Raw genomic sequence first — 16699 nt, forward strand, 5'->3', positions numbered from 1 at the left:
AAGGGTTGGAGAACAACGCTGTAAATGGTGAATTTGATTTTGGAAATCCAACATTTTTGCAAGTCATCTGGGGAGAAAGATAACTGCACCATCAAAAGTCTAACAATACATGACTTTGTTAAAGGATCATCCCTAAGAAAATCCATTTCCTTTTGTGTTATCTTGCCTGAGACTAGTTTTACTCAGCTCTGGTTTTCTTTGTAGTCACTTGTCCTGGGGCTGGAAGCTGATTAGAAAATGCATGTTCGTTAGGGATTTTACAAGGACACTTTAACTAAAAAATCACTTCTCTTAGCAAGCTTCCTTTTACATCGATATTCTATTCAGAGCCCCATTTATCAATAGTGCTGTCTTCCCAGGCTCCCCTCCCTGTGCTGGCATGCACACAGAATGCACTGCTCTTGCCAACTCAGAGGAGCCCAGACGTATCAAGGACACCCCTGCCTCTGTGTCTTGTGCTTCTGTTGGTCCCTTTCCCAGTAATGCCTCTGTCTTCCCGCTGCCCCCTTCCTACCACCTACATACTCAAGACAAGGTTTAAGTGATGTTTTCCCACAAAGCTTTCCCTAGCCACTCCAGACTGCAACTGACTGTTCTTTTCTGAACTCTGTAGCCCTATATTTTGTGTACTCTCCACAGTTCTTAGAACATGCTGCATTGCTTTGTTATTTAGCCAGGTAAAAGTCCTATTGTCAGGAGCAGAGGAATACCCAGCTCCTGTATTCCTACAACTACTATCATACCTGGGTCCTAGTGTGTGCTCATTAAACATTTCACAGGTCCTTGCAGAGGTCCAGAGAGGCCCGGGCCACTGCCACCTTCATGGGCCTTTCACAATAACTTCACTTTATATGAAGATACGTGGAAAGTAAATTGATCTTTAATAATTCTCCCAATATTTTTCTAGCCTTTTGTTTTATGAAAATGCACTCTTTACTGAAGAATATCTCGATTTTGCATAATGTCAAAATTGTTATGAAATACAGGAAACAATTCAAATACAAAACATTAATAAATATAATTTCTGTCTGTGCATGTGTATGTATGTGCATATGTATAGTGTGCACGCACACAAACAGACACACACACACACACACACACACACACACACACACCATTACTAAGCAGCTGAGATTCACTGCAGGACAAAGAATGTCTCCTTTATACGTAGCAAATTTACATACGTCTCACCAAAGCCTGTGAAGGAGGAGAACCTCACCTGACACTAGCATTCTGGTGGGTTTTCACTGAATTTAGCAAACTTTAACTTTTAGCCTCCTTTATCCCCATCTGCCAAGTGAAGATATTCCTATATTTTATATGCTGCTCTAAGATTCTGGGTGAGAAGAAATATTAGTACATGTATTTCTGATGTCCTTCTCTCTTATGGGTGAGGTGCCATCCACATCCTTCATAATCATTCCTTTTAGGGCCACAGGAGTCCCAGTATACCTGTCTGCATTGCAGCAGCTTGCAAACCTTGTCCCAAGATTCACTTCCTATCCAGCCTGAACAGGCTGCTCTTGGAGCCAGCTCTACTGCAGAATTCAGGAGCAGAGATGACGCTTGCCTGCCAGTGGGAATTGCCATAGAGACGACTGATACCTTTGTAAAATTCTAGTTTTAGAATCTCGCCTCTATCTCTCAATTTGAGGCAGTGTCTTTTACATTTATAAAAATAAGTTATTGTATGATATGGGAAATTACAAAGACTGCCAACGCCAAGAACCTCTCAGGCTCTAATTCACCAGTGGAGTATCAGCACATTGAAGGAAGTATGCGCTACTTGGATTCAGAAGACCTGGTTTGAACTCAACTCTGCTACTAACTTGCTGTGTGACCTTAAGTAAAATCATTTCCCGTCTCTGAACCTCCATTTCCTCTTTTGTAAAATGAAGATTTATTTTGCAATGTGAGATGATAACTATGAAAGCACCATACGGTTTGTTAGTTACTAGTGCAAGTAGTGTTGTTCTGTGCAGGCTTCTCAAACTTGAGCACGCATCCGAATCCCCCGGAGGACTTGTTAAAATATAGGTTGCTGGGTCCCACCTCTGGAGAGTCTTACTCAGTAGGTCTGATCGGTATCTGAGAATTTTCCTCTCTAGCAAATTTCTCAAGTGATGCTGAAGCTGCTGGCCTGGGGACCACACTTGGAAAACCACTGCTCTACTGAAATCCCAGCCATTTCCCCTCTTACCGCATTATAAATTCTTTAAAGCATAATCTCAACTTGTTGTGATGTCGATAGAGTTTTGGGTCAGCTGGAATTTCAGCCAAAAATACTTGGGCTACTTCCAGTGGTCCCTGATGGGAAAAGTGAAAAACATTATTGATGTTGGAAAGAAAGTGAAATTACTTGGGAGGAAATGTTGGGAGTGAGGTCGTAGTTTGAACATTTAATTTTGTTAGTTTGACCGAAACAAAAAATCAAGGAAGGTCTTGAACTTCTCAGGAAAACGCTGATTCCTTAGGAGGAGTTCGCAGTTTTAGGAGAATATTCAAAAGTATAAATGTATTTCCTTAATCAAATACTACTAATTACAGATTTTCCACATATAGAAAGGTAATATACTCCATCAAAGGGTATGTGATTAGAGTTGCTTTTCCGAAAATAGAGATTGTCTTGATCCAGCCATTCATATTCATTTGTCTAGTTGCCCTAGTGGCAAGCACCATTTTACGTAATTGCTGGCTTGAGTCAGAGATATGCATAGTACATGTGTAATCTATGGTTGTGGGCTTATAAAGTCTTCCATTTTCATTAAAAGATTGGGACTTACAAAAGCAAAAGCTTCCTAATATTTTCTGATCATGGAAATGTAACAAATACTATTTCTGTCCCCTTGATATTATGCGGACGGAGAATTTTTGCTGGGGAGTCCAGTTGTGCCGAGTGAGGAAAGGGTCATGGCACTCATTGAGTTTTTGCGTGTGGAGGTGTGCAGATCTGGTTCTGAAATTAAGGAAGCACACTGGACAGAGAAAACTAAGCTAGTATGCCCTCCATCTGAGGCCGGATTAGTTCCATGCTGAGATCGGAGTTAGAATTCTAATGGATCTGAGAAGATCCAGTCTGTTTTGAAGTGGCCCAAGAAGCCGGTTCCAGGTCACTCCTGCTTAGCAACGCTCCTGGCATACTGGTTTCATCTGGTGACTGACCCAGGGGTTCAATGTCCTAGACCCTTTCCCTTCTCTCCTACAGGCCTTCTCAGATTTATCTCAAGCCTTGCAACAACTCTGCCTAAATTGGGCATGACTAAGCACTCCATCTGGATCATATTGCCAGGACTGGCCCCAACTTCTCCAAAAAATGGTACTCCTTAGACACGGTCCGCTCATCTCTAGGATTCCTTGTCTACCTTGGGTTGTTACGTGAAGCAGAAGGGACCTCCTCAAGCGTTCAGTCTAAGTTTAGGAACATCATTTGTATGTTGATCAGACTCCTCATCGACCTCAAGAAAGGAGGGTGCAGACATATAGTAACAAAAATCAAAATAACAAGAACCAGAGGAGTTGCCACCAGCTGGTTTTGCTTACCTGATTGACAGTAGCTCCGACGGAGCCTTGCAGCACCATCTGAAGCATCTTGGCATCAGGAGGCTCCTGGTTAATGGCAACTGCTAACTGCAGGGTCTTCTTCTTCATATCTTCAATGGCAACTTCGATTGGTGTCAAAACAAACTGAACATAAGACATAAATGTAGGAAAGTCATTGTCAGGTCTTATAAGCCATGGACAAACCTGGAGCTATGACAAAGAGGACACCTGGGTTTGAAGCAGCAGCTAAGAAGGCTTTCAGAGAAATTTAGAATAATCAGGACAGGTTAGGAGGAAGGAAGAGCCTAACATTTCTTGAGTACTTATTATGTTCCAGGAACTTTACACGCATTTATGATGTACGTCTTTAAACAACTTCCTATTCTCTCCACCTTGCAATCAAAGAGGGATTTGTAAGGTTAAGTAAGTGACACAGGTCATAAGTGGGGAGGTCAGATTTTGACCACAATAACGTCTACATTCAAAATCCATGTTTTTTTCTACACTGTTAGGTTTCCTTTCCTGTTGTTGAAGAAGTTACTTGACTTATAATTGGGAAAGCTATTAGAAGCAGAGCATTCAAGATTTTCTTCTCCACCATAACGCAAGATTTTGGCATCATGTGTGCCTTTTCTAACTCACCCTGAAGGTGAATTCTTAGTAAACAGAATTCTCTTAAGGGTCAATCTGCTAGTTGCTAAGTTCTATTGGCTTGGAGTATGACCTTTTCTGAATTTTATTGATGGAGTCATGTCCCCTCCAAATTCAAGTATTTAATTCCTAAACCCCAGTACCTCGGAATGTGACTTTATTTGAGACAGGGTCTTTATAGAGGTAACCAAGTTCAAAGGAGGTCATTAGGATGGGCCCTCATCCAATATGACCTATATGTCCCTATAAGAAGAAGAAATCTGGACATAGGGACATGCACAGAGGGAAGATGATGTGAAGAAACGCAGGGAGAAGGCAGCCACCTACAAGCCAAGGAAAGAGGTCTGGAATAGATCCTTCCCTCACGTCTTTCAGAAGGAACCAACCCTGCCAACACCTTGATTTTTGACTTCTGGCCTCTGGAACTATAAAACAAGAAATTTCTGTTGTTTAAGCCACCCAGTCTGTGGTACTTGGTTACAACAGGTCTAACAAACTAACACACTGAGGTTCTTAGGGAACTACAAATGGCCCAGAAAAACTGTGAGGACTCTTACTGGGACCATGAGTTTATTTCTGTGCTGTGCCGACATGCCCTAGTGCTCAAAAGTCTAAAACAGTAAGAAATACAGCAGATGCCTTCTAAACAAACCTTCTCTTAGCTGAGTCATCAGTTCTGGCTTCCTTTGCCCTCTGTGAAAACCACTCTCTGATGTGATTGCTGAACACTTGAGCTGGTGGGTGGCTCTCCAGTAACCTCAGTCCCTGTGCTCCTGCCAAGGAGGTGTGTATTCACAACTCATCAGTGTTTGTTCACCAACTTGCTTATGCCTGTTACACTTGTTATTTTAATGACCTAATCTAATTTAATAATGCATAAACTGGTGAACTATGGCTATGGAAAGAAGAAGAGTTGTTTCTATGAAAACCAAGCTAACGCTTGGGCAAGATGTTATGAAAGCAAGTTGCTATAAAAGATTCCTGTCTTATTAGGTGTGCACAAGACAATGGTAAAAGGCTAGGGGAAAAAAAAAATCATGAAAATCCAGAAGCATTCTGCTCTTATATTGTTTAACAAGGATCTTTAAGCTCTCACTCTGCTTTACAGAAACCAAAACTGAACATCGTGGACATTGCATATGGTTTATACAAGAAAGACAGTGCTGAATCGTGATCAGCCAACCCTGAATCACAGACAAGGCTGTGGCTCTACACAAAATGAATGACAAATAAGTGCACATGTGTATGTTTTAAAGTAAAAGAAAATGTTTACAGTATGTCTAATTTTGAGCAGTTCTGTAGCTTGAGACATTTTCTTGATCAGTGTCATTACAATGAATTTGAAGACTTCTGCTACACATGGAACCAGAAAAAAGAAAGAGGTCTTCCCTGTATCAACATTTAGATAAGGAAACTGAATGAAGATAAGTGCCTTGTGCAATGTCACAGGAGGATGCTGGGGGCTAGAAGACAACTGGTCTCCTGTCTGACTGGCATGGTGCCCTCTTCCAGCTCAACACCAGCTCCTTGGGGCTGCTCACTTGCTGTTCCTGCCTCTGACGATTAACAACAGAACGCTGCCTGAATCACATGTAAGCTTTTAAATATATAAAAATCTAATATAAAATATTGTAAGCTTTTATATTTCATGTAAATTTAACATTAAAATATAAAGACATAGTATTATAATTGTGTACATATATGTATGTTAAAGATATAACTTTAAAATAGAAAATACTTACATATAAAGTGTGCTATAAAACATGTAGCTGCCTAAATGGGATTCCCTGGCACCATGAGAGTGAGAGGATAACCACCATAATAATATTTCAAAGGCATCCCTTTTCAGATTTTCACTCGAGTCTGCTATGAAGGAGCATGAAGGAGGTTTGTGTGTCATCCTGGGAGGTGACCCAGGCCCACTCACTCAGTGGTGGCCTCCGTCCAGAGCCCATGCCCTCCAGTGCCTTTACCTCCTCCTTCTGGATGACCCTGATCCTGGTCTTGATGTAGGGGAAGGCGTGCATGGTGGTCAGGACAGTGTTCCGCCGGTACTGCTCGTGCAGCTCTCCCCGAGGCCGGCCCTCCAGGGTGAAGGGGGTGGTGTACATAAACCTCCGCAGATCGAAATTCTTCTCAAAGTAGGTTAGCCTGTCTTTCATCTCATACTCATCAAAGTAGGGCTCCACAAAAGTGATCTGGATGTAGGCCTGAAGGGGGGGAAAGGCAAGGGGTGAGCTGGTCTGCAGACTACCGCCCAGGATGCGCTGGGGGGCACGCAGGACACAGAGTGGCAGCACCACCCCTCTGCGCTCACAAAAGCCACGGAAGCTGAGAGCATCGGGCGAGACATCAGCCATTGGCCATCCTTCCTCTCCATGCCAGGGATACGAGAGACAAGACTGGGCAAAGGGACGGGAGTGTGCCCGTGGGAAGTCAGGTCCACAAGCTGCCCCTCCTAGCAGAGTTGCTGATCCAACTGAAACTTGGTATGAGAGTTTGCCAACTGCTATTCAGAAGAAGCAAAACTTTCCTTTTCAGAAAACTATGACCACTGCGTGTTTATTAGAATGGCCAAACTAAAGAAAACTGACAATACCAAGGGCTGAGAAGGATGGGGAGCGGCTGGAGTGTTCATACACTGATGGTGGGAATGCAGCCACCTTAGGAAACAGGTGGCAGTTTCTTATATAGTTACATTATACTGACCATACGACTCAGCGATCCCACTCCGGGGCATGTGCCCAATAGAAATGAAAACTTGTGTTTACACTAAACCCTGTACACAAATGTCTATAGCAGCATTATTCATAATAGACAAAAAATAGGAACAACCCAAATGCCCCTCAAGTGGGGAATGGATAAACAAACGGTGGTACATCCTTACAACAGAATACTACTCCGCAATAAAAAGGAATGAACCATTACAAGATGGATGAATCTCAAATGTATTGTGCTAAGTGAAAGAAGCCAGACTCAAAAGGCTATATGATTCCATTTATTCACTATATAATTCCATTTATGTGGCATTCTGGAAAAAGCAAAACTACAAAGACAGAATACAGATTAGTGACTGTCAGGGGCTGAAAACAGAGGGAGGGAATGACTACAAAGAGGCATGGGGAAATATTTTGGGGTGATGGAACTTTTCTATGTCTGATTTTGGTGGTGGCTCCATGTGCTTGTCAAAATTCATAGAAATAAACACCAAAAAAGTGAATTTTACTGCATGTATTTCATTTAAAAAATGTACACACATACACATGAACCCACACAAACATACTATGAAGAAGAGCACTTATTTAAAAAGAAGGCCTTGGGCTTCCCTGGTGGCGCAGTGGTTGAGGGTCCACCTGCCAATGCAGGGGACACGGGTTCGAGCCCTGGTCCGGGAAGATCCCACATGCCGCGGAGCAGCTGGGCCCGAGCGCCACACCTGCTGCGCCTGCGCTCTAGAACCCGTGAGCCACGGCTGCTGAGCCCACGTGCCACAGCTACGGAAGCCGGTGAGCCTGGAGGCCATGCTCCGCAAGGGGAGAAGGCACCGCGTTGAGAGGCCTGTGCGCCACAGCGGGGAGTGGCCCCCGCTTGCCGCAAGTAGAGGAAGCCCACGCACAGCAACGAGGACCCAACTCAGCCAAAAATAAATAAATAAATAAATAAATAAATTTATTAAAAGAAAAAAAAAGAATGAAAATGACTATAGTCACTGCAACACCCACCCACTGAAATGGATGGATGAGGTCACTGACCTCAGACCATAAATCACTACTGAGTGTGATGAAATCTGGTTGTAATTCTGGCTGCAGATTCTCATTTAAAACTCTCACAACCTACTTTGGGCGTTTTAACAGAGGAGAAAAGAGCACCGCGTCAGGGATGTCACTGGTAACTCTACGTGGCATGTGCTGTGCACAGATCACCGTGGGCACACAGCCAATCCTGTCTTTCAAAGACGTCAAACATTTCTGTGTGAAGCTTAGCTCAGCTACTTACCAGAGTTATTGCTTCCAGGCTAGATTAGGGAGTGTATCTGAAGTGAGTGAGTCCTTTGAAATGTGTAGAAAAACAAACTCTTAGATTTGGACACTTCTCCCTACTTGCATCATCTTCATAATATCCTGGAGGACAGAACTGAGAGAAGAGTTTGAACTCTTCATTTTATAGGCCTGCCAGATGATGACTGCTCCTCTGTCCCTCAGCCCTTAAAAATACCTTGAACTTGCATTATTTCCAGCAGCTTAGAAAGCTCTCTCATGTGCATATCTGTCTGTGAGCTGGGCTGAGCAGGCAGGCATCACCCTGTGCTATAATAAAGAATGTATCTGGCCTTTGTCCTTCTTTCCTGGCACAGAGCTCCAAAAACCCTTGGAATTTTCTAAGTGATAGAAGTGTCTTTGTTATTCTCATGAGGTAATTCATGGTGGGTCCCTAGATGGCTTCAGGATGGTGGCTGGTCATCGAAAAGAACGACCTTCTGATTAGAGATCTGAGACTCTGGGCCAGCCTGACTGCTGGGGTAGGAGGGGGCTGGAGATTGAGTTCAGTAATGTAGGTGATGATTTAATCAACCATGCCTATGTAATGAGACCCCAGTAAAAACCCTGGACACCAAGGCTTGGTAGACCTCCCCGGTTGGTGAACACAGTGACATGCCAGGAGGCTGACGTGCCTGGATTCCACAAGGAGAGGGCATAGAAACTCTGGGATACGTCCCAGATCTTGCCCTATGTGTACCCTTTATCGTGAAACTATAATCATCAGTGTAGCCCTTTTCTGAGTTCTGTGAGGCATTCTAGTGGGTTATCTACTGAGAGGTGCTACGCGAACCCACAAATTTGTATTTGTCTGGTCAGAAGTGCAAGCGGCCTGGGGTCCCACTTGAGGCTGGTGTCTGAAGTTAGGGCAATCTCCTGCAGGACGAGCCTGTAACTGGTGGAGTCTGACCCTAACTCTGGGTGGTGAGCATCAGAATTGTACTGCAGTACACCCAACTGGGGGTGAGACAGAATACACCCTCACCTGAAAAGTGAGGAAACTGAAGTCCAAGCCCTTTTCATCATTCCTCCAACAGCACAACGACCCTGCACTTGGCTGAAAAGAAGGCCTCCACCAAATGCTGTCAGTGAGAAGTTTGTATCTTTTCAACATATTTTAAATTGAGGATTCAAGGTTTTAATAGAAGGGCAATAAAGAGAAGTGATTAAAAGTGCAGGTTTGGGGGCTTCCCTGGTGGCGCAGTGGTTGAGAATCTGCCTGCCAATGCAGGGGACACGGGTTCGAGCCCTGGTCTGGGAAGATCCCACGTGCTGCGGAGCAGCTGGGCCCGTGAGCCACAATTACTGAGCCTGAGCGTCTGGAGCCTGTGCGCCGCAGCAAGAGAGGCCGTGATAGTGAGAGGCCCGTGCATCGCGATGAAAAGTGGCCCCCGCTTGTCACAACTAGAGAAAGCCCTCGCATAGAAACGAAGACCCAACACAGCCATAAATAAATAAATAAATACTTAAAAAAAAAAAAGTGCAGGTTTGGAACTTCCCTGGTGGCACAGTGGTTAAGAATCCGCCTGCCAGTGCAGGGGACAAGGGTTCGAGCCCTGGTCCGGGAAGATCCCGCATGCCGCAGAGCAACTAAGCCCGTAGGCCACAACTGTCTGCGCTCTAGAGCCTGCGAGCCACAACTACTGAAGCCCGCGCGCCTAGAGCCCGTGCTCCGCAACAAGAAAAGCCTCCACAATGAGAAGCCCGCGCACTGCAATGAAGAGTAGCCCCCGCTCACTGCAACTAGAGAAAGCCCGCGCGTGGCAATGAAGACCCAACACAGCCAAAAATAAATAAATAAATTTTTTTAAAAAAAGAATCGTCTTTAAAAAAAAAGTGCAGGTTTGAGGATGACAGACCCTGAGTTTGAATACTGGTTTTGACACTTGCATGATTTTGGAAAGTTGCTTACCCTTTCTTTTCTCATCTGTAAAATAGGAATAACAACACTTATTTCAAAGGGCTTTAGGAGGATGAAATGAAATGATGTAGTAAAGGGTCTAATGTAGTGTCAGGCACACAGATGATCTTTAATAACTGGTAGCTCCTATTATGATCCCTGCCTTTGAGTATCGTTTCTTTAAGACCTAACCAAATAGTAGTTAAACCGCAGACAAAAAAAATTTGGCTGCATCGAAATGACTTGAAGAGTCCAGACAGAGGAGGTCATGTTATGTTTCTGGGTGTAGAACAAAGGGAATCAGAGCCTGATGGTTACTTTTTGCAATTTTCCCGTACCTTGTTAGGGTCCAACTTGGTTTTGTCCACAGGAGCAGAGTCTTTTATCACTTCCACAAATTCCGCACCAAAACATTGACTATAAAATCCCTAGGCAAGAGAAACCAACAGATTACAGAGGTTATTTTAATATATTGCAACTCTTTGTCTCTCAGAAGTGGAATACGTTTGGAACAACTGTAAGGGAGAATGTGCTCTTTGATTACTGAAAGTCCCTCTGAGCTAATGAGGCAAGTTCAGCATTTCCTGAGACAAAAATAAAAACATAAGGAAGTCCAGCATTGCAAACTGATATATGCTTCCCTATAAACTGTATGCTTGACATCTAATTCAACCAACATCATCATATTTCCTAAAGATGCTCCAGGGGCATGGAACTATTTACTTCTTGCCTTTTGTACCCTAGGGTCTTGGAGGTCACCAGGCTTCCCATAATGGGACAAACCACAGTGCACAGGAAGATAAAATATACGCTTCTAGTACTAAATTGGGGAAACATATTAGGGAACCAAGTGGCCTGGGGTCAACTGCTAATTCCTCTCACGAGCTGAACGACTTTGGGCAAGTCACCCAACCACTCTGAGCCATGGCTCCTTTGGGTCAAGTAAGGATTAAAGTCTCTTGTCTCATTTGGCGTGGATGGATCAATTTGACAATGAACGTGTTTTAAGTTTGACAGCCACGAAAGGGCATAAATTCAAAGCAATAGCAAGAAAGCAAAGAAGTGAATCTCTGGTTGTTGTCAGCAGTTCAGGGGACCCCAGTTATTCAGTCTGAGATGGTTTCGTTTTGAGGGCACCCCTTGACTTTCCTCCTGAGTTCTTAGTGCTTGGCCCTTTCAACGTCTGTTTCTTTTTTTCTCGCTTTTCTCTGTGTTGTTTCTCCTTTTCTCCAGCCTTTCCTCCAAGAACATGCTGCTCTCTTCTGCTACGTTACGGATCAAATGTAAACAGCAGGTTGGATAGGGGCTGCCAGCCCATGGAATGGGACACCGGCTCTGATTATCCAAAGAGGGGTGCTCCTTGGTCAGCAGGGAGAGTTCATTTGTTCCAGGTCACAGTGGGCCTATAGTCAAGCATCTCCATGTCAGAAGTGGGAAGTGTCTGGTGACACCAAAAGGATGACCACAGCATTTTCTAGGGGTAATTTGATAATCTGGCCCTATGACTTCAAAGTCAAGATGACAAACTTCAAGCTGAAAAACTATTACTAAAATTTGGAAAGGTTTATAAGAAAGCACATGACATTGATTGAATTTGGATGCTCCTGAAAATAAATATTCACCATATAAACTTACAAAGTTTGAAAAGTATGTACAGAATCTTAGGGGAAAGCTATCCTTATCTTGCTTTACCTCATGATCTCACCTAATATCTTGATATTATACAAGCAATGTGGGAAACTTTATATATGGATCAATGAGGAATCCATGACTCTTGGTTTTGTTGTAATGACCCACTCTAACCTGCTGGTGTAAAGTACACAATGTCAATCACCCGGAATCACTTGTCTTACCTCTAGTCTATGAGAGATCTCAGGAAGCTTGGTAATTGCAGGCTCTTTGTAAATGAATTCTTTCTCATCCAAGTCCCCAAATTTGGATCCATAGAAACCAACTCGAAAGTAGGTTCCAAACATTCTCTTATGACCCTGATGAACAAAATAAGGAAACCTCTCCTTAGTTATGCAATTCATGAGGATCCATTGAGATGAGAGGGCAGGAGTCTTTTATTGTTGGGTTATAAAGCATTTTATTCCTGTGGCTAATACAAACAGAATTCACTCCTTTAAAATTTTTTTTAATGTTTATGGAATAAACTTGGGAAATAATAGCAAAAAAAAAAAAAATCCCATGAAGGATTTCTAGGACTTCTCTTAAGTGAATTTAAGATTTTCACATTCCTGGTTGTAAAGTAATTCAAGCTGCCTTCTTTCACGGTTTGAATTACGGTCCTCTGTCTATTCTCAGCCCTCTTCCGTTTGATAGGAGGGAGCTACAGTAATGATGTCCTTAAGGTAAATCACTCCCTAGAGAGGAAGGAGGGCTAAGCATCTCTGAGACAGGGTCACCTGCTGCCAGATTATAGGACCTGTTAGCCAGGATCCCCCCGCTACCTTGTTAATGATGCTGTCAAAGGCCTTCTGCAGCTTTTCGTGGGTGGAGGTCAGCTTCCGGAAGTCTCGATGAGCTTCCAGGATGGGGATGACCAGCTTGTAGACCTCATTGACCGTCTCGTACAGTCCTCCCTTGGAAAGAGGAGAAAAAAATCAAAGAGAATTTAATCCACTGGAAACTTAAAAGAGCAACCAGAATGCATTAGGCATTGGAGAATGGATTTATTACTGGCACCACAATATTTTATAGAGCAGGAATAAAGTCTGAGCATCTTTGGGATGGTTGTAGCATTCAAACTGAACTAGACACACTAAATGGTCCTATTTGATAATGTTAAGTTGGAAAAAGGGGTTTCCTGGGGAAAAAAATAGGACAGGAGACTGGCAACAGGAACTAAGAACAATTCAGGAAGGCAGCTTTAGCATATTTCAATGTCACCAGGGGTCCTCCTGTAGCCAGATGTTCATTGCATGCCTGAAAAGAGTTAGGGGTCTAACTACCTGGTTTTCTAGAATTCCAGGAAAAACAAGAGTATCTTGGACTTTATGTGAATTCTGAAAGGGAAAGCTGGAAAAAGAGAAGACAGTCAAAATAATAATTAAAATACATAGATTGTAGGATGGAAACTTGGAAATGAAAAGTAGAGAAGAAAGAAAAATATCAAGATGAAAACAAAACTGGATCAGCTAAACAGAGTGAAGTATTAAATATTTGCTTGGCTTAAAATTTGAGGGAGGGCTTCCCTGGTGGCACAGTGGTTAAGAATCCGCCTGCCAATGCAGGGGACATGGGTTCGAGCCCTGGACCGGGAAGATCCCACATGCTGTGGAGCAGCCGGGCCCGTGCGCCACAGCTGCTGAGCCTGCGCTCTGGAGCCTGCAAGCCACAACTACTGAGCCCACGTGCCACAGCTATGGAAGCCTGCGTGCCTAGAGCCCGTGCTCCGCAACAAGAGAAGCCACAGCAGTGAGAAGCCCGCGCACCACAACGAAGACTAGCCCCCACTTGCTGCAACTAAAGAAAGCCCGCGAGCAGCAACGAAGACCCAGTGTAGCCAAAAATAAATAAATAAAATAAATAAATTTATTTAAAAAAAAAACAAATTTGAGGGAGTAGGGAAACTATGAAAATGAACAACATACTTTCTTCCCTGCCCTGAATCTCTCTCTCTCTCTCTATATATATTTTTTTTATATATTTTTAATCTCTATATATTTTTCTCTTATTAGGAGTGTTTAGACCCAGATTAGGTTAATGAGGGGAGTCTCCATGGCTTCCACTCCCACATTTCTCTGAGCTGTCCCTGGTCTGTGACAATCCTGAGGATTACTCAGCTGTCAGCTGAGTCCCTTTTTTCAAAGAGAGGGAAAATAAGAGAGTGAGAACATGCCTCGTGATTTATTGTGTAACCCTGGGCAAGCCATTTCCCCTCTTTGTGGCTTAGTTTCCACCTCTGTTAAATGGAAATAATACTGTGAAACTGCTGCCCAGCCAGTGAGTGTGCAGTGAAAACCAGAATATTGCAGTGATGAAAGGCCTTCTCGCCTCCCTGAGAGCTGAGGCAATTTACATACGTCAAAGTCCTCCAGCCCCTCCCCTGCCCTGCACGCGGTGTCAGCATGAAGGGGGACCGGCTGGACGTTAAGACCGGCACGCAGGGCACCGACACCAGAGTCCGGGCTGACTGTGGAAGCCCGGACAGCTGTGTGCACTGACCGTGCTGAAGAGCTCGGCCGCCTGCTCCAGGAGGCCCACCAGGCCACTCTCGGTGAAGTATCGGCCGGAGCACACCCCATCCTCGTCTGGCGACAGGGTGTCATCAGAGACCGCAGACTCCTCCAGCACGTTGGAAGAAATATTCTGAAAGAGATCACAGTATGAGCCAGGAGAACAGGGGAATCCGACCAACAAAGGCACCACAGGAGCCCATAACGCATGGAGGAGGAAGCCGTGGCTCCAAGGTCCTCACCATCCCTGATCATACAAGGTCTGTAACTCCACCCAGAAGAGCCTTTGGCTGCCACTCATTTTGAAAGAATGCACAGAACAAGTGGCCTTCAAAACTCAAGATTTTCTTTTCTTTTTAACTATTGGGAGATACAGAAAGGACACTTACTTCAATGTAACAATAGTTGAGTTGCTTTAGAGAAAGGCCCTAAGGGACGTCCAGCAGGGATCGTGGTTTTTAAAAGCCAAAGGCCAACGAACAGTTAACTAGACTCCTTGTTTCACCAGCTGAGTGACCCTCTGAAGTACCTGCTACGACGGACTTGGCTTTTAGGTGAACGGCCATAATATCATATGACAATTGCAAATGAGAAGGTCTTCTTTATGAAATCTTTATGGCAATGCAGCAGTTACTATTTTTTTTTCTCCCCCCAAACATTTTGTTCCTTTCTACACACTTTTCTTTTACATAAACCATAGAGTTTAAAGTCTCATAGAGAATGCAGTGATCAGGGCCAGGATTAGGGTGAACAAGGTGAAAACAAAATTTAGGGAACACTCACTCTCAGGGTCCTGTAAGTCGTGACCCTGAACTTGCTTGACCCCAAGAGCGAGTGCTTCCTTAAATTCTGCACTTCATGTGCCTTACTCACCTCACCCCAGTTCTGGCTCTGGCAGTGACTCTCATACTTTTGACAGGTCAAGAATCATTTTCTTCAACCTGTCTCATGGATATAGAAGAAATGCATATGGAACATAAAAGAAACTGGAAACCTTTGTAGCTTAGGACTTGCATACAGGTAGCACATTTGCCATTCCTTTTATGCCTACACTCATGGCAGACAGAACTAATTAATTATAGTACTCTTTTCCCTGAAGCTTGGATATGGTCTCAAAATTCTTCTCAGCATGGTACCCCATTCAGCCACTACCAACTGACCAGAGTTGGCTAGTGAAGTAAAATCTGTCTGCCTCTCATCAGCCTGGCTAGCAAGATCAAGTGACTCATCTTTAGCAGTCAAGGAAGAGAGAGTTGTTACAGTCCTGTATCTTCATATCCAAAATTATAAGGTAGTTTTAGGAATACAGGAGGCTTTCAGAACCTTTTGTGGCCAGCCTTTCTTTCAAACCTGGTCTTTCTATTATGATGTTTCTGAATTGGAAATGATAAAAGGTCCAAGAGATTCAGTTGAAAGAATCTAATAACCCAAGAAACGAATACTGTTAGTATTGTATGCAATTTTCCACATGTAGAGGAATATATTTGCAGTTATGCAGCCTTATTAGCTGTCGTCAGAGGGAAAAGATTCTGGGCAGACTTTCCTGGCTTCAGAATTAGGGAGGTGAAAGTAACAGCAGTTATGTGAGAATGTATCCATATCTACATTTGTGGAATAAATATTGTACTCTGGGGCATAGAATTTCAATGATCTCAGTTCCTTGGAATTCTGTGGCCTCAGAGTTATTTTCCTTGAACAGATTTATTTATCTCCAGTTTATAATTCTTTTCAAAAAATTCAATTTTACTGGAGCAGAACAAGGTTGAAAACTAAAGCACACAGCATTTAAGAAATCAACACCAGACATCTGTAGTTAATGCTGCCCAGAATTCCTTCATCCTTCTATAAAGTAAAGCCTCCTGAGAAACCATCCATAACTCCAGGTGTGGACCTCAACTCTGGCTCTGACTCAGCCAATCACAGCATTCCATGTCTCTGGCCACTATGATTGGTTCAGAGATGAGCATGTGATCCCGTCAGAACCAATAAGATGCACTGAGACTGTCTCTGCAACCACTACAAATGAGGCATTTCTCTATTCTCCTGGACTTGAACCTGGGAATATGTAAACATAAATATCTCTCAATGAGTGTGGGAAGCCTATGAATAATGAAGCTGACATAACAGAAAGCAGAGACAGGAAGTGATTATGACACTGAGGTCTGATGACATTGTTTGGACCCCCTAGGTCCAGTTTGGCAGGTGCTACTCCAGACTCATCTCTCTCATGCAAGGTGATAAATTCCATTTTTACCTTAGGTCCATCTAGGTTAGGTATTCTGTCACTTGCAAGCACACATTTCCAAAAAGATTTGGTATGTCTCATTTGAGAGAAAAGAGAATTGGCTCATAAGCATCAACATAATTTGGCTTCTCTTCTGTAGCTGAGA

At 43.5% G+C, this 16699-nt stretch overlaps 1 protein-coding gene across 2 annotated transcripts in view; it reads right to left on the reverse strand.

Moving 5' to 3' along the window:
• DOCK8 (dedicator of cytokinesis 8) overlaps nucleotides 1–16699 on the reverse strand; it is a 229109-nt gene that overhangs the window by 13998 nt on the left and 198412 nt on the right. For both annotated transcript variants that reach the window (XM_082403613.1, XM_082403614.1), the window contains 7 exons: nucleotides 14299–14442; nucleotides 12582–12713; nucleotides 11982–12116; nucleotides 10467–10556; nucleotides 6165–6401; nucleotides 3541–3684; nucleotides 2201–2307 (listed from right to left, as the gene is read on the reverse strand). In XM_082403613.1, the coding sequence (XP_082259739.1) occupies nucleotides 2201–2307; nucleotides 3541–3684; nucleotides 6165–6401; nucleotides 10467–10556; nucleotides 11982–12116; nucleotides 12582–12713; nucleotides 14299–14442 (989 nt within the window). The remainder of the gene's footprint in view (nucleotides 1–2200; nucleotides 2308–3540; nucleotides 3685–6164; nucleotides 6402–10466; nucleotides 10557–11981; nucleotides 12117–12581; nucleotides 12714–14298; nucleotides 14443–16699) is intronic.

Source organism: Balaenoptera borealis, assembly GCF_965194805.1.
Source record: "Balaenoptera borealis genome assembly, chromosome: 8".
NCBI lineage: Eukaryota > Metazoa > Chordata > Mammalia > Artiodactyla > Balaenopteridae > Balaenoptera > Balaenoptera borealis.